Source organism: Mustela nivalis (assembly GCF_964662115.1).
Source record: "Mustela nivalis genome assembly, chromosome: 7".
Classification (NCBI taxonomy): Eukaryota; Metazoa; Chordata; class Mammalia; order Carnivora; family Mustelidae; genus Mustela; species Mustela nivalis.
The window spans coordinates 6,698,830-6,724,287 of record NC_139026.1 but is presented as its reverse complement, the minus strand read 5'-3'; the positions used below and the strand labels follow the sequence as shown (position 1 = coordinate 6,724,287).

Genomic DNA, 25,458 nt, shown 5'->3' with positions numbered 1-25,458 from the left:
CACACCTACCGGCAGGTGGTGGAACTGGGGCTCAGGCTGAGGGCCCCTGGGCCGAGGCTTTCCCAGCAACATCCTGTGGGCTCTGACGCCTAGATTGGAGGCAGGGCTCTGGGATAGCTATACCTCTGGAATCCGGTGTCTGGGGAAATGCTCACTGCCAGCACCTTCCCAAGCTGGGAGGAGGCCCCGGACGCGGGAGCCCCCTTGCGGACACTGGAGCCAGGTCCTGAGGGAATCGTCTCTCCTGAGAAGCCCGGTGGGCACGTGCCACACAAGGTGGGGAGTGGTGTCATGCGCTCCTGTGGACAGCCACACCTGTCACAGAACACACTCCTGTACCCCCGCTTGTCTGGTTCGTACCGTGAGTCCACGGTCAAGGCGGTGCAGGCGTTCTTGGTACCGTGTCACAGACATGGATACTGGGCACGAGGAAGCCCTTGCAAGCCCCAGTCAGACAGTCCAGGACTGTGGGAGCTGGTCAGGAGCCCGGCTCCCTGTCTCTCTTCTGGCCACTCTTGAGAGGCCCTGTCCTGGAGGGTGCCTGGGAATGGCCCAGGGAACAGCTTTGCTGACCCCTTTGGTCCCTACCTCCATTTTCTGATGAGGCTTTTAGGCTGAAGATCTTCGGGTCTTTTTCAGATCATTCTGGAAAACTACGCGTACCCTGGGGTTCTTCTGATTGGCACTGATTCCCACACCCCCAATGGCGGTGGCCTCGGGGGCATCTGCATTGGAGTCGGGGGTGCTGATGCAGTGGACGTCATGGCCGGGATCCCCTGGGAGCTGAAGTGCCCCAAGGTAAGGAGTAGGGAAGGGCTCTTCTGGGGGTGGCTGCAGAGCGGTGGTGGGTGGGGAGGCGTAGGGCCGCTGAGACCAGGTGGGGTGAGGGAATAGTTCAGACTTCGATCTCTTTGGGAGAGGCAGCGTAAATAAGCAGGAGTGCGAACCCAGCAGGCTGACCCTTCGGCTTCCCGGCTGGAGCATAACACATGGCGCCTCTAACTGCTGTCTCGCTCTGCCTGTTCAGGTGATTGGTGTGAAGCTGACGGGCTCGCTCTCCGGTTGGACCTCCCCCAAAGACGTGATCTTAAAGGTGGCGGGTATCCTCACCGTGAAAGGTGGCACAGGCGCGATTGTGGAGTACCACGGGCCTGGTGTGGACTCCATCTCCTGCACCGGTGAGGGAGGCGGCCATGGGATGCGGTTGTCAGCCCGTGTTGGGCCTGATGGGGCCTAGAGTTGAGCCATGGAAGCAGGGAATGGCCTTCCCCTGAGAATACATCTAGTCTGGGGGACTTGGATGGACACCTAGAGGTGGGGAGGGTATTATCTAGTCAAGGTCACTCAGTAAACTTCAGCTGCCATGGCCCTGGGCTTCCTTGGGTGATCCAGAAAGGGAATCCCAGAGGTGGTGGTGGGAATGGGCAGTCAGAGCCACGGCTTCATTCATGCAGCAGCCCCCTTCCCACATCTTCCCGGGACCCTCACTCATTTCCCTGGAATTAGACTTACCACCTACTAGACTCCAAGACTTAGTAAGTAGGAGCCAGCTTCTCCCCATCACTGCAGGTGACCTGGCTTCAGTGCCTGGGTGCTCCGGGATGTGGGAAGACTTGGAAAAAGCCTTCTAGGTGGTCCAGTCCAGACTTCTCAGCTCCACGGCAGCCCCACGGGACTTGTACCCCTCCAGAGATGGGGGCTCAGTCTTATAGAGAGCCCTTACTACATTGGACAGCGCACTTTGGAAGCAGATAGCAATCCTATCCCCACGCCCCAGCAACCCCAGGAGACTAGTATCCTGATACAGTCAAGACATCTGTAAGCCTCCCCGGTTCTGTGTGAGGCTCTGTGGTCCAGACAGTGGCTGTCCTTCCAGTCTTGTTGCTGGAAAACCTGAGACCCAGAAACATTTCCACATAGCACCGCAGTGTGGCTGAAAGGAGGGCAGGCCTGGACACCAGGCAGGTAGGCTAGACCTGAATGCCACTGCCAACACCTGACCTTGGACCTCTCTGAGCCAGCTTGCTCACCTGCAAAATGGCCACAGTAACAGCTGGGCCGTCTGACCAGGTCAGCCTTTGGTACACAGTGACCGTCCCGTCTGCCGAGCAGAACCGCCAGGGCCAGAAGTGGAACCCGACTGGGAGGGGCTGAATCTTGTGTTCTCTTCGCTGGCCCTTGTATTAACCCTGGGCAGCGAGGGACGAGTCTGCCGGCTGCCACTAGATGGCTGTGTGAACAAGGGAACGAGTGACACCAGCTCCCCAGGGTGAAGATATGTGTGCCCACCCAGCAGGTGTGTAGGACCTGTGTCCAGCTGCTCCGCCCCCCTCACGGGCTCTGCTTCTCTCCAGGCATGGCGACAATTTGCAACATGGGCGCAGAAATCGGGGCCACCACATCAGTGTTCCCGTACAACCACAGGATGAAGAAGTACCTGAGCAAGACAGGCCGGGAGGGTGAGCCGGCCGGGCCGGGGTGTGGCGGGACAGTGGTGGTACAGGGAGACCCTTGAGCTAAACTTCTCCCTTCGGGGCTGGAGTCTTTAATCTCGTGTCTCCAGACTGGCTTCAGAGTGGTGTGGAAAATTACGTGTGTGTGTTACTATTGCGGAGTAGGGTGTCTGCAGCTGCAGCAGCTTCTCGAAAGGCCTGTCATCTAAGTTTGTGATACCTTTGCCTTGGGATTGGAATGGAGTTCCACCTGAAAGGTTGGCCAGGCCCAGGGTCTTTTTGGTGTGGTCCCTGGTGCCCCCTACAGGAAGCTCTGGAAATGACATGGTTCTGGTTCTCTGATTAGTAAGTAGGAGGAAAAACATTTGGAACCAGAATCACTTTGCCAGTCTCCCCCACAATCTCCTTGAACTTCTAGCCTGGCTTCTTTGAAGCTCAGAGGAAGAAATCGGGCCCGTGGGAGGGGTCGTTGGAGCCAGGAAGGGAGATGAACAAGGGTGGCTGGCGGATCGAAAGGCCAGCGATCGTGGCGAGAGCTTGTCCAGTTGCTTCCAGGCGCCGAACACATGGAAGCACTGCCTGGCAGTGCTGTCCCTCTCTTTCCTGTCAAGTACCTTCTCCTTCAAAATTCAGTGCTGCTCATTTCCAGGAAGCATTCCTGGACTCGGAACCTCGGTTGTTACATCTGTGTTCCCTGTTCCTGTGTGTCTCTTGTATCGTAATGTAACTTCCAGCTCACTGATCGCTCCTCCATTAGATTGCATGCTCCTTGAGGGCAGGGACTGTGTCCGGTGCTGTTTTCATCATTTCTTTGTTTGCTCAGTCAGTGCCATGGCCCTGTTTAGCAGGTGCCAGGGAACTGGCTTGAGGGGGGGTGGGTGTGTGCGTGGATGGATGGATGGACGGTTGGATGGTCTCATGACCATGTTCTGTCCCGCATGCTTTAATCTCCCTCCCTTATTGGTTTCAGACATTGCCAAACTAGCTGATGAGTACAAGGATCACTTGGTACCTGACCCTGGCTGCCATTACGACCAACTGATTGAAATTAACCTCAGCGAGGTGAGGAAGGCACTTGGCTCCAAGGAATTTCTGTGGGTGGGGAGTTCAGGCCCCGGTCGGGTGGGAGAGGTGCTGGGGCTGGTGATCCAGAGGCTGGCTCGGTCTGCCTCCACCTCAGCGTCAGCAGAATCCAAGATTCGGCCTTGGAGGTTGCTTTGTTGTCTCAGTTCAGAGGTCACAGCCCACGACTCCCATGCTTGGGCAGTGTTTGGCACGCTAAGACCCGCAGACCAGAGTGAGCATCTAGAAGGCCGCAGGAAAGGAAGTGGCCAAGTAGACTGGTTGAGGGTTTAGGCCGGTCTTTATGAGTTCCAGTCAGAATTCCTGACCCTGCCAACTTAAGCCTGTGACCTTGAGCGAGTTCCTCAACCTCTTTTGGCCTCACTTTATCATGTGTAAAGTCTCAGTTGGCCATGGGACTTAAATTCACTGATAAATTCACTTAATAATTCAGTTGGTCAGGGACTTAAATTCATTAATTCATGTAGTAATAATTGGGCATATTGTACTGAGAGCCGCGTGCACTTTGCCAAGGTTTTTGCATTTATTGGTAAGTATTATCATAGACAAAGCACCTGGCTTTAGGTCTGTTTTTGTGCTGAGATTGATACAGAGCACAGCATAGCAGATGGACTCATGATGCTGAAGTCCTTCATTCGTTCCATGCTCTTGCCATCTCCTACTCTGTGACCTTGAGCGACCTTGGGCAAGACATGCCACCTCCTTCATCTGCATGGAGATAATATACACCTGGCCGGGTTGGAGGGATCCCGGAGCTGACACATGTACAGAGCCCACCGCTCGGGTGTTCCTGGGTTTGAGCTAGAAGTCAGCCTCCTGCGTCCTCCATGAAGCCCTGGGGGAGAGGGAGCCACGCAGCCTCTGGAGAACAGTCTTAAGATTTCCACCCTCCATGAGTTGTTCTCTCCCCTTTCTGTTTCTTCAGCTGAAGCCTCACATCAATGGACCCTTCACCCCTGACTTGGCTCACCCTGTGGCAGAAGTTGGCGCCGTGGCGGAGAAGGAAGGGTGGCCCCTGGACATCCGAGTGGGTGAGTCGCTCCTACCCTGCTGGCTTCGGAAGGCCGGGACCAGGGCCTGCAGACGCCTGCCTGCACCAGGGGCTACTTCCTAAAGGTCCCAGGCGCTTTCTGAAAGAGTCTGTTTCTCCTTTAAGGCTTTTTTAAAAAAATTACTTTTTATGTAATACCAAAAAGAAGTATGTGCTCATTGTAGTGGATATTCGCAAACAAATGAATTTTAAAAACTCCTCGTCTTAACCCCCCAGCCAGAAACCAGCTCGAGGAGCTCCTAGAGGGGTTCTTTCCACATGTGTGTACATATCGATGTGTGTCTGCTTTTGTTTTACGAACATTTCATCGGCCCAACCCCATTGCCTGATTTCGTTTCACATACTACATGTACAGACACTCTGGCGTGTCATTGTGACTAGCCCCTGCTCTTGTCACTGGACAGTGTGTCTACAGCGTGGATCACAAAGCCAGGTACCGCAGAGCTGGGCCTGAGCAAGTTACGTTACCCTCCTGTGTCCCCGTTCCTTTTCTGGAAAACAAGGCTGATACTGTGTTTACTTGTCAGTGTGGGCGGGGTGGGGGGGCCAGTTAACGCGGGCAAAGCGCTTCCACAGTCTGTCGCAAAACAATGCCATGGGGTGTGTTCACACTCAGCAGTTGAAGCAAATGTGAAAAAAACAGTGGTGGTTTCATTAGAAGCAAAATTGCTAAACTGATGAGTCAGACTGTCTTGAGGTCTCTCAATAATGTATCATCCAGTCTTTGACTTTTTGAAGAATAATCATAGACTTTGAAAAAAATTCTGTTTCTCTCTGATTATAAAGCAATTAAAAAAGGAGAGAATACTCAAAAGTATAAGAAACTTTTTTTTTTTAAGATTTTATTTATTTAACAGAGGGTGAGATCACAAGTAGCCAGAGAAGCAGGCAGAGAGAGAGGAGGGAGCCTGCTTCCTCTCCAACCTTCCCCGATGCGGGGCTCGATCCCAGGAACCTGAGATCATGACTCCAGCCGAAGGCAGAGGCTTAACCCACTGAGCCACCCAGGCGCCCCCAAGAAACTTTTTTTTAAGATTTTATTTATTTATTTGAGAGGAGAGAGACTCAAAGGGAGAAGTCACTAAGTGGGGAGCCCGATACGGGACTCAATCCCAGGACTCGGGGGTCATCATCGGAGCTGAAGGCAGTCACTTAACTGAGCCACGCAGGCGCCCCTAAAAGAAGAAACTTTTAACTATCTCCTAAAAGCCCTGATCAGCTGTGGTCACATCTGGTATTCTGGAGTGAGTCCTCTGACTCACATCACTGGCCGCATCGTCTTCCCCTTAACGGCTGGGCCGTGGAGCAGCCTGTCCTGTGTTTTAGAGCTGGACTGCTTCCAACTCATCTCCGTTAAGAACAGCCCCAGGCCTGGCATGGTTGGCGAACTCTTGACAAGGTCTAGATAGTTGAGGTCAGGTGGAGACCTCTGGTCCTGACCCCTGGCCCCACCATCCACAATGCACCAGGTCTGATCGGCAGCTGCACCAACTCCAGCTATGAAGACATGGGGCGCTCGGCAGCCGTGGCCAAGCAGGCGCTGGCCCATGGACTCAAGTGCAAGTCCCAGTTCACCATCACACCAGGCTCTGAACAGATCCGTGCCACCATCGAGCGGGACGGCTATGTGAGTGCCCACACACCCCGCCCCCGGCTCCCCCTCCCCACCGCTGCGCAACCTGGCTTGTCAGCTGGGACCGACTGGGACAGGTACAGGTCTTTCTCGACCACCCCCACCCCGCAGCTGCCCTGGGGCTCCAGAACGGCTCTTCATCACTCAGACTCCTGACCCACCCTTGCCCATCAGCCCTGAGCTGCCTCTGACTGTGCCGGTCCTCCTCTCTCTGCAGGCACAAATCCTCAGGGAAGTGGGCGGCATCGTCCTGGCCAATGCCTGTGGCCCCTGCATCGGCCAGTGGGACAGGTGAGAGGCTCACCCCTGATAGGGCACCTGCGCCCAGAGCCCCAGGTATTGGGGGAGTGTTACTGGGTGGAGAGAACAGACTCAGACCCAGGCCTCTAGCTTCGGGAGCTACTGCACATTAAAAGACTCTTCTAGGAAGGGCTGGAAAGTTGGGCTGGAAATAAAGAGAAGGAGCAGCCACCTGGCTGAAGCCAGACGCAGGCCAGGGGCTCTGACGGAGCCATTTGAGCGGAGGCAGCGGCCCCCAGCCAGGAAACTTGGGCCTTGGTCTGGGCTCTACCTGCCTTACGTGTGGTCCCAGCAAACCTCTGTGATCCCGGGCTCCCTCCTGTGTCTGTGTGAGTCCCAGGGAGGAGGTGGCTGTTTCGGGGTCTCTCCGTTGCCCTGTTCTCTGTTATAAACTAGGCGCGATGGGCTTGGTGACAAGGGCAGACACGCTTAATTTAACCGTCTCCTCTGGCCTGGCAGGAAGGACATCAAGAAGGGGGAGAAGAACACCATCGTCACCTCCTACAACAGGAACTTCACCGGCCGCAACGACGCGAACCCCGAGACCCACGCCTTTGTCACGTCCCCGGAGGTGAGCCTGCCCATCGGGGCCGCGACCCGGGACGGCCTCTGGGGCCCTGCCGCCCCTGGCCGGTGGGTGGGGGATATGGAGCCTGGGGCCGGGCGTCTGACCCTGCGGGGCTGCGGCCGGAGGGTTGGCATTGCAGAGCAAGGGGCTGTCTGGGTGGAATCCAAGAGCCTCAGGCCTCAAGCGTCACAGTTACAGTCACGAGCCGGTGCTTGGAGTCACTGTCCGCGAGAAAGGGCAGCTCTGCCTCTACCCAGTCATGTGAGCTTGGCTGTGTCACACTGCTCTGTGCCGAGGATCCTGTTAGGGTCACAGGACGAGGATGGAAAGTGCTTGACTGTCTCCACCGGGCAGGCGGCCTCTGTGAAGAGCACTGCGCCAAGTGCTCGGGGGCTCGGCGGGCTTTCAGCCTCGGCCATTGTCAGTGCACGGCCAGGCTTTCTGGCCTTTTTATCTTTTATGTAGATGGTTTTGAGTAATGTCTACACGCGATGCAGGGCTCGAACTCCCACCCCTGAGACGGAGTGACACGCTCTGCCGCTGAGCCGGCCGGGCAGTTTCTTGACTTGAAATGAGTGTTCCAGTACTTAGGTTTGCTAAAAATGACTGAGGAGGCGGCGCCTTCCTTCTTCTGTCTTCAGCTGCCCATTTAGGAAGATTTTGTTGCAGCAGCTTATCTCGGCGTGGGGGGAAGACCGCCCCCGGGAGGGTATAGAGGCCCAGGCCCGTGGCCCAAGCCCCCAGAGACATCTTGCAGCTTTGGCCTCTGGGGAGGACTTACATGGGGAGGACTGCGGTGTACCCGCTCCGTACTCTGTTTCCGTCTGGGCTCCTGCTCGGGAGGGGGGCGCGGTGACAGGAGTGGTGTTGGCTACTAATCAGCAGTGGGCCACCTCCATTCCAGATTGTCACAGCGCTGGCCATCGCGGGCACCCTCAAGTTCAACCCAGAGACTGACTTCCTGACGGGCAAGGATGGCAAGAAATTCAAGCTGGAGGCCCCAGATGCGGACGAGCTTCCCCGGGCGGTGAGCAGGCGCCGCTGTCCTGTGCTCTCGGCCGCTGGGGGCCGCTCACTCCGGGGCTAAGACCCTCCTTCCGGGCATGCCAGCGTCCGGGCGCTGCCCCTCCTGGGCACACAGGACCATCCTGGGAGTGAGAATGAGGCAGCTCCGTGCATCGGAGGGGAAGGCAGGGGACACGGGAGGCCGTCTTCTACAAGCACCTCTACGTGGGGACTGAGGACTCAGCCCCCAGCACGTCCCAATCTTCTGCAGGAGTTTGACCCTGGGCAGGACACCTACCAGCACCCTCCCAAGGACAGCAGCGGGCAGCGAGTAGACGTGAGCCCCACCAGCCAACGCCTACAGCTCCTGGAGCCTTTTGACAAGTGGGACGGCAAAGATCTGGAGGACCTGCAGATCCTCATCAAGGTCAGCATCAGTGTCGCGGGGCTGGGGCGGGGAGAACAGCCCTGGCTCACCCCGGCCCTGCCCTCAGCCAGAAGGGTGGAGAAACCACAAGTTTTCCCCTGGGCCCCCGCGGGGAAGGTCAGGCCGGGGACGGGGCCTCCCAGTGTTCCTTTCTCTTCTACCCCCTGCCGGGCTGAGCTGGAGCTGGCTGGCGGTGTCTGGGGTGCTCTGCGGCCACTCGGGAGGGCCACCAAGCAGCGGCCACAGGCAGTGGGTGCAGTGCAGGGAGGACCAGAAGGGCACCAGGTCTCCACACCTCTGGCTTGACCACCTGGGCTCCGGAAGCCATGGAGTCCTAGTCCTCTGCTCCCGCGGTTGGGTGTCAGTCGGCCTGGCCTGTGTTAGGGAGCCCCGCAGACGCAAGCCTTTGTGGTGCGCCCAGAGGCCTGGGACCCACGTCAGCCATGATGTCCTGCTGTTGATGGAGGGCCTTCAAGCAGCGGCAGCCTGTGTTAAGCCCACATGATAGATAGAAGTGGTCACCAGCCAGGACACCTCCTCGGACTCCTCTGGGTCCAGCCTGAGGTCCTGTAGCTGGTCTTCCTGCCGGGGCAGCACTTGCCAGGGGGCGGGTCTGAAGACTGAGCAAGCAGACCTGCCTGTCCTGCCCCTGCCCCTGAGAGTGTCCTGTCCCAGACCACTCACTGAGCAGCCCAGGGGCTTCGAGGGGTTGGGGACGGTCTTGCCTGAGCCCTCGTGGGCAAAGTGTGGGAAAGCCAGGGCGGCACACCGTGTGTCTAAAGCCAGACCTGCTGCCCTCAGCACGCCTCCCAGGTCACAATTGCTGGGCGCGCTGCAGCCTCTAGAGGGCGTCTCCCTCCCTCCGCCTCTCTTGCGCCATCCCCTGATCTCTGTCCTCTCTTCTCACAAATCCAAGGTCAAAGGGAAGTGTACCACTGACCACATCTCGGCCGCTGGCCCCTGGCTCAAGTTCCGCGGGCACCTGGACAACATCTCCAATAACCTGCTCATCGGTGCCATCAACATCGAAAATGGCAAGGCCAACTCGGTGCGCAATGCTGTCACCCAGGAGTTTGGACCTGTCCCCGACACCGCCCGCTACTACAAGGTGGGTCCGAGGCAGGGGTGGCAGGGGTGCTGTCCCCCCAGGAGCCCACACCAGTAGCTGCGCGGTTGAAGGGTGCCCTGGTGCCCATCCCGTGTCCCCTCTGTCATATACTCCTGGGCTCTGCTCTCACCCTGTGGCCTTCCCCCCACTCCTGCCTCTGTCCTGAGCACGTCCCAGGCCCCGCGCAGAGTCCGGGCCCACATCTGATCCCTTCCATCCCCTCAAGGCCTCTTTGGGGCCCGATTCACCTGACTGCCCAGGCAAGGAGGGGCCTCTCTAGCCCCTTGACCTGTGAACCTCGGGAAGCCCAGGGGCAGCAGGCGGGGGCCCAGCGCCCCTCACCCTGGCCTCACTTGCCCGACAGAAACATGGCATCCGGTGGGTGGTGATCGGAGACGAGAACTACGGGGAGGGCTCGAGCCGGGAGCACGCGGCGCTGGAACCTCGCCACCTCGGGGGCCGGGCCATCATCACCAAGAGCTTTGCCAGGATCCACGGTAAGGTGGAGCCCGGGTCCAGCCACATCCGCCTGCCCTCACCGGCAGCCCATGGTCCCCCGCCCTGCCGGCCGCGGGGGCAGGCCTGGAGCCACACACACGCTTGGTTTCCACGCCGTGTCCGCGGCTCCCATTTTCCACCACAGTCTCCGTCCCTTCCGAGTTCCGTTGAGTCCCTGGTCCACAACTTCCCAAAGTGGGAACTTGCTTCCAGACTTGCAGACCCAGCAGCAGTTGACGCGAGCGTCTGCGGGGAGGCCAGCGGAGACCCCAGCCGGCGCGCTGGGCTCGGCTCCGGTGGAAGGGACCCCGTCTCCGGGGCTGTGGCCGCCCCGGTCCTTCCAGTTCCGCGCCGTAGTCTCCAGACGGCAGGACCCAGTCCTCTCTGTCCCAGCGCCCTCGCTGGGGTTAGAAAAGGAAGCTCGGGGCACCTGGGTGGCTCAGTGGGTTGAAGCCTCTGCCTTCGGCTCAGGTCATGATCTCAGGGTCCTGGGATCGAGCCCCGCATCGGGCTCTCTGCTCATTGGGGAGCCTGCTTCCTCCTTTCTCTCTGCCTGCCTCTCTGCCTACTTGTGATCTCTGTCTGTCAAATAAATAAATAAAATCTTAAAAAAAAAAAAATGAAAAGGAAGCTCTTAGGCTGGTGAGGCTCCCCAAGCAGAGAAGCAGGGACTGGCACTCTATGGACTCTGTGTGCCCTTTGCCTTCTAGAAACCAACTTGAAGAAGCAGGGCTTGCTGCCCCTCACCTTCGCCGACCCAGCCGACTACAACAAGATTCACCCCGTGGACAAGCTGACCATCCAAGGCCTGAAAGACTTTGCTCCTGGCAAGGTCAGGGGGCCAGGGAAGGAGGGCGGGTCGGGGACCCCCACCTTGCTTCTCCTCCACCGGTTTTTGGCCCCAATTGCTCCTCCTCCCATGAGCCTTTGTTTCAGCTGGAAGGGCCCTTAAATTCTCCAGGGACCCCCCCCTTGGAGGGAAGAAAGTACCTTCCCCGAGACAGGGTGGAGCCAGCTTAGGCCTCCCTCATTAGCTCAGGCGAAGAGCCTGCGCAGAGCAGGACCCTCTTGGCCCTGGGAGTTACGCCATCCACGTCTCACTGTGGCCACCCAAGCCTGGGCCTGGCCTCTGGCCCCCAAGTTTCACCTCGAGTGTACCCCACCTTGCAGACCCTGCAGCAGAGCTCAGGGCCATGTTCCTAAGAGCCTCCACCTCCCCCCACTGCCTGTAGCCCTTGAAATGCATCATCAAGCACCCCAACGGGACCCAGGAGACCATCCTCCTGAACCACACCTTCAACGAGACCCAGATCGAGTGGTTCCGCGCCGGCAGCGCCCTGAACAGGATGAAGGAGCTGCAGCAGCATTAGGGCCCGGCCCTGCACCCGCCCGCCTGCTCCTCCGACCGGCTCCCGGGTGCCCGCGCGGCCCGCGCCTCATCAGAGCCGGATCTGCCCCAATCCAGCCATGGCTTCCTGCCCCGAGATGGTGTGGTCAGGCCTCCTGGCCTCCCCGCCCTCAGCCTGCCGAGTGACCCATGGTTGGGGGTGGGTCTTAAAAGAATGTTCCAGCCCCCCTGCCTTCCCATTTGTAGTCTGATTCAGACCTTGAGCAGCTCCATTCAACTGTATTTATTTTTATGACGAGACTCCCATCTAAAGTGTTCTCCTGCCTCATTTCACCGGTGGCTCAAGGATTTTAAAGAAACTTTTGCTCTTGCAAGGAAAATAAGAATCCAAACTCAGTGACTGTCCCTGTGTGTGAGTGGTGGTGTCCGTACTGTCGCCGACTCCGCGGCTCAGGGAAGGGTCTTTGTAGCCGGTTGGCAGAGGCCCCCCCGCTAGCCACACCACAGCAGACCCGCCACTGCCGTGAAGGACACATGAGACGGTAGCTTTCCTGTGTCTTGTCGGCCTCCCCCCCCCCCCCGTACCCCAGCATCCGCACAGCCCCCCCTTGTGTGCCAGGAGGCTGGGCCCGACATGGCATTTCCCCTGCCCCTGGGCACGGAGTTACCCCCTCAGACACCCTGAGGGGGACCGAGACCCCTTCTTACAGGCCACCTCACTCAAGGCCACGGCTGGGCAGGGGTGGGCACCGTCCCCTGCCCTGTGGCACCAAGCGGCGGCGGGCGTCGTTCTGCGGCTGCTCCCCACACCCGCCCCGTGGAGACGCTCCGCGGGCAGGACCTACACCTCCGCGCCCTGGTGCCTGTGCGAGCAGAAAAGGCCAGAGCAGGAGGCGGGCTCCGAGGAGGGCCCTCCTCAGTGCGAGATTTGCCTGACAGAGACACCGTGTCCAGTGAGCGCCATAAAGCCGGGCTGCGGGTTCTGCGGAAGCGAGAAGAGGTGGGCGGAGCTGGCAAAGCCCTGCTGCTCAGTCAACAAGGCGGGGTTTGCGCTCGCCCGGGGTTTGGCGTCGCCAGCAGGCCCCCACACGGTTCCTGGTGTGGCGGAGGTCACAAGTGACCGCTGTCCTACTGCGGGGAGGGATAACACAGCTGGTCACCAGCCCGGACCTCAGGCCACCTAAGCCCACGGCCTCCACTTTCCTGACGGGGCTGGTTTGGCTGAGTGCAGGCCCCCAGCTTCGCCCGCTGGTGGGGGAAAAGGCGGTTGTCCCTAAAAGGTCAAGACCTGACAAAAACTAGTAGCTACCCCAGGCCAGCCTCTCGCTCAGTCACTTTAGAGCCACCAGGCTTAGCCCAGAGCCCAGCCTGAGGCCCACACTCTGTCAACCCCCAAGCCCTGCCAGGGTGGTGTGGGGGCAAGAGGGGTGTCCCCTACAGAAGTGAACCGGGAGAGGCAGGACATGTGGCCCAGCTGTGGCAGCTCGGTGATCTTCAATCACGGAGACAAGGGTGGCTCTTCCCTGACGATGCCGTCTGTTTATTAAGTCTGTGCTGTTGCCAAGAGGCAGAGGTCCAGAGAGACGGTGGGAGTTTGGGGGCAGCTCCAGCAGGGACGGGGCCAGGCTGGCGGGGTGCACACTCCGCTGCTCGGCATCTGTGGGAGCAGCTGCTGTCCTCACCGCTAGCTGCTTGTCCACCAGGAGAGAAGGCCCAGGCCCGGCTCACTGATAGATCCCTGTGGGAGAGAAAATGGGCACATTCCATCTGCCTTCAGGGCTCAAGCCACCTCGGGAGATGAAGGGACCAGTGGAGCCGGCACACACCAGCCAAGAGGATGGGGGGACATCAGGGGCCACCCCAATATGCCTGGCTGGCACCTGGGAACACAGCCCATCTCCCCTCTCCCGCCCCAACCTCTCCTGAGGCCTCTAAGGAAAGCGCTGGTTCTCTAAGGGCATGGCCTCTGACCTCAAGGCCTCAGCTAGATCCGGTTCCCTTCCTCGCCCCCAGGCCCTGCCCAGACAGGGGCACCGGCTGCCGGGCCTGGACATGCTCTCAGTCTGGCCAGGAAGGCCCAGTGACCCTGTGCCCCAGCCTCCAGACACGTGGGGGAGGGGGTGCCCTTGGCCACCCAGATTTTGACAAAGCAAACCACCCACAGCACACATCCAAGGAACCCCTACTAACAGGACCCAGGAATGTGTCCCACATCATCCTGCATCGCTGTCGCTTCATGAAGGTAGACGACCCAGGGAACCCCAGTCAGATCTAGTCGCGGCTCCCCTGCTATCCTGTGCACGTGCCTGCTCGGTAGGGGAGCCCGAAAGAGGGTCACCCCTCCCCCCCGCAGCCCCACCATCGTGCCTGACGCACTCCCAGCAGCCTTGTCACTGGTGTGGGCTCCGTCCTCTGGCCATCAAGAGCCTGTGGCTCCCAGTATGGGGCCGTGCCTGGCCTCGGACACAGGATCCCTAGGGCGAACATCCCAGGGACCTGCGCCCTGACCTAGGGGAAAGGCCCCAGGCCAAGAGCAAGTCAACACCCCCAGCAGCCGCTCCCGGCCTGGCTTCTCCAGCAAGCCCCCCACACCGCTGCCCTCAGTCTTGGCCGCGGTGTCAGCGTCTCACCACGAGCGTGTACGGAGCCTCCTTCTTTGGCAGCTCCTCGCTGGACGACGTGGCCTCGGCCGAGCTGGGCCCCGTGGGGGACGTGTCCACGAAGCTCTCGTCCACCACCCGGAAGCGGATCTCCTCGCCAGTGTCCATGTACAAGTCGTGCGCTCCCTCCTCGGTCTCGTACTCCCACACCCACACCTGCTCGGCCTCGTCGCTGGCGGGGCGCGGGGTCAAGGCACCAACCAGGTGGGAGGGGGCCCACGGGTGGGGGATTCCTGCCCCCGGGGAAACCCGATCAGGGAGATCACCTTGGCTGGGGTGTCCAGGAGAGGCGGGCCCAGGCCACACGCGAGCAGCCAGGCTGGGCAAGATCCGGGCTGCGGAGGGGGAGCGGGAAGTCTGGGGGGCACAGGCTCCCCCACCCAGACCCACAGCCAGGTGGGCACAATCCTCGGCCCCAGAGCAGGAAGGAGGCTCAGCAGCAGAGCGAGCCCCACCTCTCGAGGCCTCTTGTGGCCCGGAGTGCGCTCCCTGCTGGGTCTAACTCGGCCCATGTGTCCTCACGGGGCGGCTGCCACACTTGGAGCCTCGGGTCCCCCTGTCCGCAGAGACTGTGGCAAGGCCTGCCCTCGTGGGGCTGCAGTGAGGGGGGCAGGAAGCAGTGCACCCAGAAGGTGCTTCCCGCGGGACCCGCCTGGGGGGCCTAAGAAACCGGGGGGCCTGGGGAGCCAGCCGGAGCAGGGCTGTGTCCCCCACACGTCCCACCCCGCAACCCTTCCGCTGCGCCCTGAACACGCAGCACAAGGAGCTTCCCGGTGTTAGGACAGCACGGCAGACGGAGGGTCACCCGCCTGAGGGCCCACAGCCAGCGCGAGGCCAGGACGGGGTTCCCTGACAGGCCCCGGCGTCCCACGCAGGCCAGGCCTGAGCGCAGCACCTGGGCCTCCCGGCAGAGCACCGCAGCGCCACCGCGCCCTCTAGTGGCCGTCACGCGCAGGGTCGCGCCCCAACCCCTGGGCGCCAGGGCCCCTACTGGGCCGCAGGGGACACAGTCCTGACCAGATGGGGTCCCGTCCAGGGAGCAGTCTCAGCGAGGACGCCCCAGAAACACACAATCCCAATGCTGCTGGGCCAGGGCTGGGGCAGGGCAATGGGGGAAGCCAGCAGAGGGGAACAACTCAGCCCAGGACCACAGGGAAGTCAAGGCCTTCAACCATGTGGTCCACACAGCAGGGAGGGGGAGAGGGAGTGAGTCGGGCAAACCTCCCCAGAGCGGGGATCTCCGAGATGATCCCTGAGACGACAACCTAAGCCCAGCAAACAGCACACCCCCTACAGAGCCTGCACTCGGATGGGCACCGGTGTGGGACGCCACGGGAGCTGCCACGGGGGCAGGGGCAGGTCAACACCACACACGTGCAGACCCAGGGGTGAGGGTGGACACACAGGTCAGCAGTGTCAGATCACAGGCCCCAGGGTCACCCCAAGGAGCGGGGACTGTCCTTTGGAAAGACCTGAGCTCCCCTGTGACCCACTTCAACCTTGGGAGGATACAACTTGGCTGGCTGCTGCAGCGACTCAGGGGGGATGAGGATGTCATCGAAGAACCCTAGAGAGACTGGAACATGTGAAGAAGTGACAGCATGGGACCAGGGCGGTTGTCGCCATGGAAATCTGAGCCCCCCACCCCGCTCGGAGCCCTGCGCCTCTACCTATGCCTCTCAGCCCCCAAAACCTGCAGCGGCGGACACCACACAAAACAGGGGCCAGGAGGTGCCGGGGACCCCGGAGTGCTCGCCCCGAGGTCCTGAGTTACAGCCTCACGGTGAAGCCCAGGGCTGGCCGAGGCCTTCCCTGAGCACTGAGCATGAGGGGGCTCTCCCTCCCTCCCCGGCTTCCCTGACAGTGTGGAAGCTTCTGCGTCCGACCCCTCCCCTGACCTGCGGCCCAGCACAGAAGCTGAAGGCAGGCCTGCTGGTCTGGCCACTGGCCCCAACGAGCTCCCAGCTTCGTCTGAGGAGTTGGGGCCGCCGTTACCGTGCACTCCCTCCGGGCTGCAGCCTTTGATCTTGCCGATCAGAATCTCATCCAGGAAGGGATGGAACACCACGTAGCGAAAATGGACTGGAAGTGAAGGCAAAGTATCAGGGACGAGCTGGCAGGTGAGGGACGGCCGCTCGGGGCGGCCCCGGCTTCCCATGTCGACCGGACTCGCCAGACCCGGAGGCCCTGCGGCTAGCTGGGAGTCTGCTACCCAATACCCCTGGGGGTTCAGATCCACCAGCGGAGCTGGAGGGACCCACACACCGTCCCCTCAAGGCCACAGTGTGGCCCCCACAACAGGCCAACAGCAGTGGCCCTGAACAGAGAGCCGGCCCCCAAGCCCACCTGACAAGTCACTCCTGAACCCAGATTCTGGGCCGCGGATGACTCCAAAGTCAACTCGACCCTCCCTCTAGACTCACTCCCCTAAATTCTAAAGCGGAGAGAAGTAACGGGCAAAGCGAGCCGGGCTCAGGATCAAGTTCACCGTCTCCCTCTGACGTGAAAGTTTGCCCCAGGAACAGCTCTGATCTGGAACAGGAAGTTTAAAATGCCCTGAAATGGAGGGGGCCATGGGGAGGCAGAGGCGCGGGGGCAAAAAAATGCCTCTGGGGGTTCTCATGCGCTGCCTTTGGTGGTCCCCACCCAGCAGAACCCCAGGAAGATGTCAGCTCAGGTCCGTGCCCACATCACAGATGGACCCCCTGGACATGGCAGAAGCCACTGCCTTGTCACTCCTGCCCCTGACACCCCCAAAGGGGTGACCGGCACTGGCCTGAGGAGAACCGTGAGGCCACGTCCTGCCGGTCACACGGGGCCCACCGTGGCCCACCCGTGTCGGTTGTCACACATCCCTGCTGTGAAGACGGGGAAGCAGCTCTGAGGGCTGCGTCACCTGCTCCCAGCCACACAGCTCTTCCGCCCTGCTGTCCCCGGGGAAGACACGGAGTCCTTCCGGATCACCAGACAGGGCACAAGGGGACGCTACCGTCCTTGGTCAGCTTTCATCCCCAGGCAGGCTCCCGCCACCGGCATCCTCGGCCAGCCGCTCTGCCCATCCTGCCCTCAGGCCAGTCGGGCAGACGGGGGCCCCAGGTCCCTGCCAGGCGGCCTCTCTGGGGCCCTGCCGGGCAGGAAGTACGAGGGAAGAAGGGGGCAGCTGCTGTCCCCGCCCTCCCGGCGACGAGAGCCTCATGCTGACCCTGCAGAGAGCAACTGGGGGCAGCCAAGGGTCGCTCATCCACAGGGTGGGAAAGCCCCGTCCCCCATGTGACCCGATGCTCAGTTCAGCTTACCAAATGCCCACAGAGCCTCTCCCGAGTCTGTGCCAGGGCCGGTGTGGGCACCAGGCTTATGGGGACAGAGCAGCACGTGGGCCTGCGCCCAGGGAGCTCTGGCCCGGAACCACCACACAGGGTGGCCAACCCAGGCGTCCATCGACGGACGGATACAGAAACAGTGTCCCCACATAACGGGACACCATTGAGCCTCCGGAAGGGAGTACAGACACCCTCCACGATGGGAATGAAGCTTGCGGACATCACCTCACACGGAATGAGCCCGTTGCTGAGAACCACATACCGTGTGATTCCATTTACACGAAATGTCCAGAAGAAGCAAATCCAGAGACAGAAAGCAGATCAGTGCCTGCCAGGAGCTGGGGGAGGGGGGAATGAGGAGCCACTGCTGACAGGTACGTGGTTGCTTTTTTGAGGCAGGGAAAATGTTCTGGAATTAGATCGTGGGGACAGTTGCACAGCTCTGTGAATATCCTAAAGAGCTACTGAGTGGTAAGCTCTAAAAGGGTGAATTTTATGGCATGTAAATTAGATGTCCATTAAAAACAAACAGGAGGGGCGCCTGGGTGACTCAGTGGGTTGGGCCTCTGCCTTCAGCTCAGGTCATGATCCCAGGGTCCTGGGATCGAGCCCCGCATCAGGCTCTCTGCTTGGCAGGGAGCCTGCTTCCCCCCACCCCGCCTGCCTCTCTGCCTGCTTGTGACCTGTCAAATAAATAAATAAAATATTTAAAAATAAAATAGGAGGCTACAGACCAGAGGGAGAGCCGGCTGGCTGAGGCCGTACTGGGACAGGCAGCCAGGAGCCGGGAGAGGCAGCCAGGGCGGGTCCGCAGGACCATCAGGGGAGGACCTGCTCTCAGGTGCGGGCTCGGGCCAAGTCCCGGGAGAAGCACGGCTGCCTCGGGACGCACTGGGTCTCTGCAAAGGGCAGACACGAGATGACGGCACCTGGATGCAGGGCCCTGCGTGGTCAAATTCACAGCGACGGGAAGTGCAGTGGTGGTTTCCAGGGCCTGGAGCGGCGACTGCGGGGGAGGGGCAGAGCTTGGGGCTGGGAAGGTGACAAGGCTGGGGGGGCCACACAGCCATGACTGTACTCGGTGCCACTGAACTGGCGCGAGAAATGGTTAACACGGTGAATCTCCTATTTTACCACAACTTACAAAAAGAGAAAACAGAACAAAGCAAAGTCTGGGCACGAAGACAGTCCGCTCTGGAGCTCCGAGCAGGCGGGGGTGGCGGGGCCGGGGCCGGCCGGCTGGTGGGGCAAGGGGAACACAGCACGGGTGCCACGTGCAAGTACCCTAAGTACAAGAGCTGGGGCTGCACACCTGGGCGCAGTGTCACAGTCACGGACGCTGACGTCCTGCGAGCACCTTCTGAGAGAGGAGAAGCGATCCAGCCCGGGGAGAAGGGTACAAGGCAACAAGCAAACCAAGAATCCTCAACGCAGAGGGGACGGCGTGGTGCTGGGGCCTCCTTCCACGCACCCTGGCCACAGCCCTGGGTGAGGCAGCAAGGACGGGCCCGGCGTGGAGGATCAGCCTGGAAGCGTGGCCATGGTTCCCCACGGCAGAACGTCACTCTGCACGGCGCTCCGGGAGCACACGGGCTTCCCGGCTCCCAGTGCTGACCCCATTTTACAGATGATGAACCCGAGGCCAAGACAGGCAGAGTTACCTGCCTAAGGCCCGCATCCGGTGACGGGGGTGGGGCAGAGCCAGAATTCAAATCCAAATCCAGGTCCATGTGACAGGCCTGACGCGGGGCCCTGATCCTCACATCTCATTTCCGAGGAACGAGGGGGCCCAGGGCACACTGGGGGTGTGGAGTGGGGGGCTAAGAAAACCCACAGTGAAAATCTTACACCAAGTGGCAGAAACAACCAAATGAAAGAACAGAATTTCCTCAATTTATAGAATTTATAACTTTTTTCTCCCAGGTTTCCTTGAAGTTCTGGTGCCTCTTATCACTCGTCCCCTGGACAACCGTCTAAGGGCAGAGGCTGGGCTCAGCTCCAGGGCACCTTTCTCTATAAACAGAGGCCCCGTGGTCCCGTTTTCACGTCACCCGTTTTATTTTTCCGCAAAGTGCTCCTAGTGCATACAAATTCAGCCTGTTTCCTGGGGCTGTCCACAGAGCACCATGACATCTCTGTGAACTAATCACGTCTCTGGATTCCTGGACACAGACACCAGGCAGCCACATGGCACGTTCCGGAATGCTGGACATCTCTGTGCCCAGAGGCTGACCAGGACGGCTAGGGCTGGGCTCCTGACCCTTGGTCTCGTGTGAGAAACCCCGGGCTCCTTGCTAAAGCGCCGTCCGCGGGCTGTCTCCGGAGACCGTGAATCAGCAGCTCCGAGTGATGCCGAGCTGCAGACCTACCCTCTGGGAAGCGCGAACCACCTCCGAGCCCCCCCTACCCCTGCTTCCTGCTTCTGATCTGGCTGGGTGCAGGGAGGAGAGAGAACGCCCCACTCCCTCCCTGAGACCCTAGCCAAGGGGACCGTCCCTCTACACGGTCCAGGACTGGTAACCAACCGGCCCTGCCCTTCCCAGGGTGCACCCTCCTTTGCTACTGGATGGCAGTTCCTCCCATCCGAAGGCGGAGTCTATCTTCCCCTCCCTTGTCTCAGCCTCAACCACGTGACCTGCTCTGGCCAATGGACTATAAGCAGAGGCTTGAGAAGTTGCTTGTAGGCTGGCCCAACGGTATGGGAAGATGGGACCACTTGCTGCAGAGACGAGCCCTCCCCAGGAAGCCTCTCCCCACCAGCTAGTCTGCCAACCACCGGACACTGAGGCCAACTGCCCCCATCCAGCCCGGGACAGGACAGGCTAGCCCAGAAGAACCCATTTAGAGGATCGACAGAATCAGGACAAACAGTTCAGATCAAGGAGCCCCCGAGCCCTCACTGTGTGCCAAGGACACAAGGACTGATCCTAGGACCTTTGCACATACTAATTTAGTATTCTTACAACAGTCTTGTAATATAAACTCTATTGTTAACTACATTTTATAGGCAAGGAAACAGCAGCACAGAAAGATTACATATTCTGCAAAGGACACAGAGCAGTAAGTGGCCAAGTTGGGATATGAATTCAGAGGCTACACTTAACCATTATGTCCTAGTGCCCCACAAAGTCCCCCACCCTCAGCGAGCCTCCTCCCCAAGCGACAGATGCACTCACCTCTGCTCTCCATTTTTAATTCTTTTTTTAATATTTTATTTTTAAGTAATCACTACACCAAACAGGGGTCTTGAACTCACAGCTCCCAGATCAAGAGTCACCTGCTCTACCAACTGAGCCGGCCAGGTGCCCCTGCTCTTCACTTTTAACGCAGCAATGACCACTCCAAGTGCCCCCACCTGTCCAGCCACCCCCCAACCAGACCGGGCAGCCTGACGGCCAGGCAGAGCAGAGCTCAGTAAGAAATGAGACCAAAGGGAGCACAGACACGGAGCCACAATCGCAGAGCGACAGAGGCCGCCAGATGTCGAGCATCTGGCTCGGTCATGTAGCGACAGACTCTTAGCTCAGGTCTGGATCTCAGGGTCGTGAGGTCGAGTGGGACATCGGGCTCCACATTCGGTAAGGAGTCAGCCTTTCCCTCTCCCACCACGGGCACGTGCACACACTCCCGCGCTCGCTCTCTCTCAAATAAATGAATGAATAAAATCCTTAAAAAAATAAAAATTAAAAACAATCTCCTCGGGCACCTGGGTGGCTCAGAGGGTTAAGCCTCTGCCTTCAGCTCAGGTCATGGTCCCAAGGTCCTGGGATCGAGTCCCGCATCGGGCTCTCTGCTCAGCGGGGAGCCTGCTTCTTTCTCTCCCTCTGCCTGTCATTTCCTCTGTTTGTGCTCTCTCTCTGGCAAATCAATTAATTAATTAATTAAAAAACAAACAAAAAAAACCCAATCTCCTCATCCACCGTTTCTTACAGATGAGGAAACCAAGGCCCAGATGGGAAGATTCTGCCCACTATCACCTGGTCAGTTCCTGGCAGTCACAACTAGGCCTCAGGTCTCCCAATCCCTAGGCCAGGATTCCCACAACCAAAAACCAAACCCCAAGAAACCCAATGCCAAAGAGGAAAGGACAGGCCGCCCGGGTGGCTCAGTGGGTTGAGCCTCTGCCTTCAGCTCAGCTCATGATCCCAGGGTCCTGGCATCAAGTCTGGCTTTGAGCTCCCTGCTCAGCCAGGAGTCTGCTTCTCCCTCTGCCTCTGCTGTTCCCCCACCCCGCTTTTGCTTATGGGCTCTCTCGCTCTCTCTCTCTCTCAAATGAATAAATAAAAAATCTTAAAAAAAAAAAAAAGAAGAGGAATAGGCACCCACCTTTGGTGTGCGACGCGCCATCCCCTGGGAACACGTAGGCGTCCTCCAGCTTGGTAATGTCGAACAGACAGATGCAGAGCCCCACGTTGTACACGACCTGTGTGCACCCGTGGACACACACACTGTGACACTGAGGTCCAGCTCCCCAGCATGCTCTCCTGAGACCCTCACCACCCAGGGCCAATATGATTACCCCCGTTTTATAGCCAGAAATGAGCTGGGGCACCGTTGGAGGTAACCCTGGGTCGGGGCCTCCCAAGGGTGTGGAACTCTAGAAAGAGCGGGGCGTTTGTCACAAGGCAGATCCTGGTTACACTGCCAGTTCCAACACGCACTGCGTGACCACCAAGGTCACTTCTCTGAGCCTCAGTTTCCCCCATCTGCAAAAATGGACCTCCCACGCTGCAAGTTTGTTAAATAAGGAGAGAGCATGGATGTGACGCCCCTGCTATTGTCTGGCTCACATGTTAGAAGTAAGCACTGTCAACCATGGGTCACTGTTATTATTAGTCAGGATCACTGATAACTAGGGAACCCTGGTTTAAACCTCCACGTCCTAAAGTCCCCAGATCCACGCTGGAACTCACAGCTCCGTGTCAGAGTCCTGGCTAATCCCCACTCTGCACACAAAGTAGGAGACATAGCCGTGGCCACAGGGACTGCAGCTGGCAGAGTGACACATGGCCAAGGGCCGGAGACTAGGCAGACAGCATCCCATGCCCCCATCCCCACGCCCACAGTGCTCCAAACCACTGACTCGCTTGGTATCATCTTATCTGCCACCAGTGTCATCACCTCCCAATTACAGATCCTGCAGACTGTTCAACGATTAGCAAGAAGCTCAGAGAACTCAGGGTCTGGGCCAGACCTCACCACGATGAGGTCTGGCTGGCTTCGGCAGCACAAGACCTGTGCCGTTGGCTGGACCACGGACCTCTTCTGTGCAGCCTCCTCTCAAATGACTCAAATACAGAAAACTCATCTCAGGGCGCCTGGGTGGCTCAGTGGGTTAAGCCTCTGTCTTCGCCTCAGGTCATGGTCTCGGGGTCCTGGGATCAAGCCCTGCATCGAGCTCTCTGCTCAGAGGGGAGCCTGCTTCCCTCCTCTCTCTCTGCCTGCTTGTGATCTCTTTCTCTGTGTGTCAAATAAATAAAAAAATCTTTTTTAGAAAAAGGGGGTGCCTGGGTGGCTCAGTGGGTTAAAGCCTCTGCCTTCAGCTCAGGTCATGATCCTGGCATCCTGGGATCGAGCCCCACATTGGGCTCTCTGCTCGGCGGGGAGCCTGCTTCCTCCTCTCTCTCTGCCTACTTGTGATCACTATCTCTCTCTTAAATAAATAAATAAAATCTTAAAAAAAAATAAGACTCATCTCAACAGGTCACTGAAGGCCCCAAAGGGACTTCATTTCATTCTTGGACTTTTCACAGCTTCTCTCACCACGATGCTTGCACTTCATCCCACCACAGACCCCCTGGCCTTCTAACTCACAAAGCAGCCAGAAGCCATCCACTAAGGACTTCATGACTTCTCTCCACCAACAGCTCCCCAGATCAATACACTTCCCTTCTATGACCTCACTCTAAGGAAAGGACCATCTAAAGCCAACCAACCTTCCTTTTGGCTGGCTCCTTCTAAGCCTATCACCTCCTGCTGGTCTACGGATGAAGACCAGTACCACCATGATATCCTGCAGGCCCATGCAGCTTGGTTCCTGCCACCTTTCCAGTCTGCCCTGCCCTCTCTTTCTGTGCCCAGGCCACACCAGCCTCCTCCATGTTGTGATGGGTCAAGTATTCCCTCCTGCCACAGGACCTTTGCACATGCTGTTTCCTTTGCCTGCCCAACTCTTCTCTCTGCACAGCCCTATCCCACCCTCAAAAATGAATCCCCTCTTCAGCATCATCTCTCAGCTCAAGCACAAATGCCACACCCCTAACAAGGCTGCTCTCTCCCTCATTGTAGGCAGAGATCTCCTTGTCGGAGACTTGTGAAGACCTGTCCTTCACAGCACCGACCTCAACTTGTCATCACATACTCAACTGTGGGTCCCTCTCATTCATATCTGCTCTCCTCACCATACTACAGGGCAGAACCTTGTCTGATTCATTCAGTCAGTGAACAATTATGGAACATATGCTGTGTGCCAGGCTCTGGCCAAATATGAAGGCACCATGTGGGGAAGACAAAGGTCCCTGCCATCATGGCACTGGAAAGAAAAACCATAACTATCTAAGAAGGAAAGAGTGATATGACACAGAGTAACTGAGGGAGGATTACTTCAGAAAAGGCAGTGAGAAGGCCCCAGACCAGCGGTCACTAAGGCATGCTGGGCCTGGCACATAAAAGGTGCACAAACACTTTTCTGCAGGAATGAATAAACAAACCTCCTGACCGTTAACTCTAAACCACTCTGTCCATCTTCGCAAAAACAGTGCACGATTAGGCAGCCATTATTATTTCCATTTTACAAAGGGAAACTGAGGCCCAGCGGGGGTAAGCGACCTGCCCAAGACTGCAGAGTAATCTGGCAGTGTGGAACCTAGCATTTCCCAGTCAGAATGGCCTTTTTCAACCCCCGTTTCTTTTTTGATTCCCTCTAACATCCCATATGCAGGGGGATTACCCCCACCCCACCTACAGGTGAAGAAACCCAGTTCTGCGACGTTAAGCTACTTGCCCAAGGCCAAGGTTTGGCACGACCAAGGCCAGGCTGCAGCGGGCAGGTGGGCAGTGCCGGGCCCTCCGGTGCCAGGGCCTGTCAGCGACCCCGTCGGCCCAGTACCTTGTTGGCCAACTTTTTGTTCAGCTCCTCCGCAATGGAGTCGTTGAGCTTCCTTTCAAACTGCCACGGGGGGATCCGCACAGTGTCCACCATCTCCACCAGGACGAACATGCCGGCCCGCGCTGGGGCCCTGGGCGCCGGAGGGTCAGTCGCGCACCGTCTGGGGCCGAACCCCCTCCGCCCCGTCCCAAACGCCGAGACACCCCCGACCACCACCACCAAGGCCGGCAATAGGGCTGCGCGGTAGGGCACCCGGGGCCCCGTGCGAGGCGTGCTCAGCTTCTGCAAAGTGAGGAAACTGAGGTTCAGCGGAAGAAGCCCTTACTCGGGTGGGAGGGGTGCGAGCACCCGCCGCACGACCCCGCGCTGCCCAGCCACGAGCCACGCGCCGCGGCCACGCACCACCTTCCCACACGCAGCCGACTCAGGGCGAGATTCCGAATCCCGTCGCTTCCGGAGAACAGACCAATAAGAAGCCTTTGCCCGCCCCTCGACGCGGCGCGGGGCGGGGCGGGGCCTCCCCCTCTGCCGGGGCGGAGCTGACCGTCCTCGGGCCGCGCTTTCTGGTTGCTAGGCGACCGCTGTGGGTTCCAGACTTCACCTGCTGGGCGGGTGCTTTACTCTCTTATTCCTGGTCTCAGGTGGTGCTCTGTGCCACAGCCAGAGGGATCCTTCCAAAAGCCGGCACAGGATGCTTAGACCCCTCAGTACCCGGGGGCGGGAGAATTAACTGGAAAGGGGCAGGCGGAACCTTTCTGGGGGTGACAGAAATGTTTCGTTATCTTCTTCTTAGGGGTGGGTTTCACAGGTGCATGCAATTGTCCTGGTGCCTGGCTGGCTCAGTTGGCAGGGGATGCAACCCTTGATAGCAGGGTCGTGAGTTCAAGCCCCAAGCT

General features: G+C 59.0%; 2 protein-coding genes and 1 long non-coding RNA gene across 5 annotated transcripts in view; 2 read left to right on the top strand and 1 right to left on the bottom strand.

The window, feature by feature from the left end:
- ACO2 (aconitase 2) overlaps positions 1-11,879 on the top strand; it is a 51,158-nt gene extending 39,279 nt beyond the window's left edge. The window contains exons 6-19 of the mRNA XM_082739980.1: positions 640-798; positions 1,028-1,178; positions 2,355-2,459; positions 3,424-3,515; positions 4,462-4,567; positions 6,057-6,214; positions 6,438-6,511; positions 6,980-7,091; positions 7,993-8,115; positions 8,365-8,520; positions 9,437-9,628; positions 9,993-10,125; positions 10,837-10,958; positions 11,359-11,879. Of these exons, the coding sequence (XP_082596106.1) occupies positions 640-798; positions 1,028-1,178; positions 2,355-2,459; positions 3,424-3,515; positions 4,462-4,567; positions 6,057-6,214; positions 6,438-6,511; positions 6,980-7,091; positions 7,993-8,115; positions 8,365-8,520; positions 9,437-9,628; positions 9,993-10,125; positions 10,837-10,958; positions 11,359-11,496 (1,821 nt within the window). The 3' untranslated portion in view covers positions 11,497-11,879. The remainder of the gene's footprint in view (positions 1-639; positions 799-1,027; positions 1,179-2,354; positions 2,460-3,423; positions 3,516-4,461; positions 4,568-6,056; positions 6,215-6,437; positions 6,512-6,979; positions 7,092-7,992; positions 8,116-8,364; positions 8,521-9,436; positions 9,629-9,992; positions 10,126-10,836; positions 10,959-11,358) is intronic.
- A 1,108-nt stretch (positions 11,880-12,987) lies between these two features.
- Positions 12,988-25,028, bottom strand: POLR3H (RNA polymerase III subunit H). 3 transcript variants are annotated; one of them, XM_082740067.1, is made up of 7 exons: positions 24,978-25,028; positions 24,563-24,844; positions 21,781-21,877; positions 16,130-16,216; positions 15,647-15,710; positions 14,105-14,306; positions 12,988-13,212 (listed from the first exon to the last, which is right to left on the bottom strand). In XM_082740067.1, the coding sequence occupies exons 2-7, from the start codon at positions 24,671-24,673 to the stop codon at positions 13,159-13,161; spliced, it is 615 nt and encodes a 204-aa protein (XP_082596193.1). In that variant the 5' UTR covers positions 24,674-24,844; positions 24,978-25,028; the 3' UTR covers positions 12,988-13,158. The 3 variants fall into 3 exon arrangements, with proteins under 3 accessions (XP_082596193.1, XP_082596194.1, XP_082596192.1); XM_082740068.1 differs by having other exon boundaries at positions 15,647-15,701; positions 24,978-25,026; XM_082740066.1 differs by having other exon boundaries at positions 24,563-25,024.
- LOC309869275 lies at positions 16,223-21,760 on the top strand. The gene is made up of 2 exons (XR_014314089.1): positions 16,223-17,828; positions 19,378-21,760. It is a non-coding gene; the product is annotated as an uncharacterized lncRNA (long non-coding RNA).
- Positions 25,029-25,458: the final 430 nt, after the last annotated feature.

Excerpts from the sequence above, each read along its gene's own strand:
- POLR3H (XM_082740067.1), bottom strand. The coding sequence starts at position 24,673 with ATGTTCGTCCTGGTGGAGATGGTGGACACTGTGCGGATCCCCCCGTGG. Across the intron at positions 15,711-16,129 it reads CAGCCCGGAGGGAGTGCACG|TCTCTCTAGGGTTCTTCGAT; the intron begins GTAACGGCGGCC and ends CACATGTTCCAG. Across the intron at positions 14,307-15,646 it reads CTGCAGCAGCCAGCCAAGTT|CGACGAGGCCGAGCAGGTGT; the intron begins GTATCCTCCCAA and ends GCGCCCCGCCAG.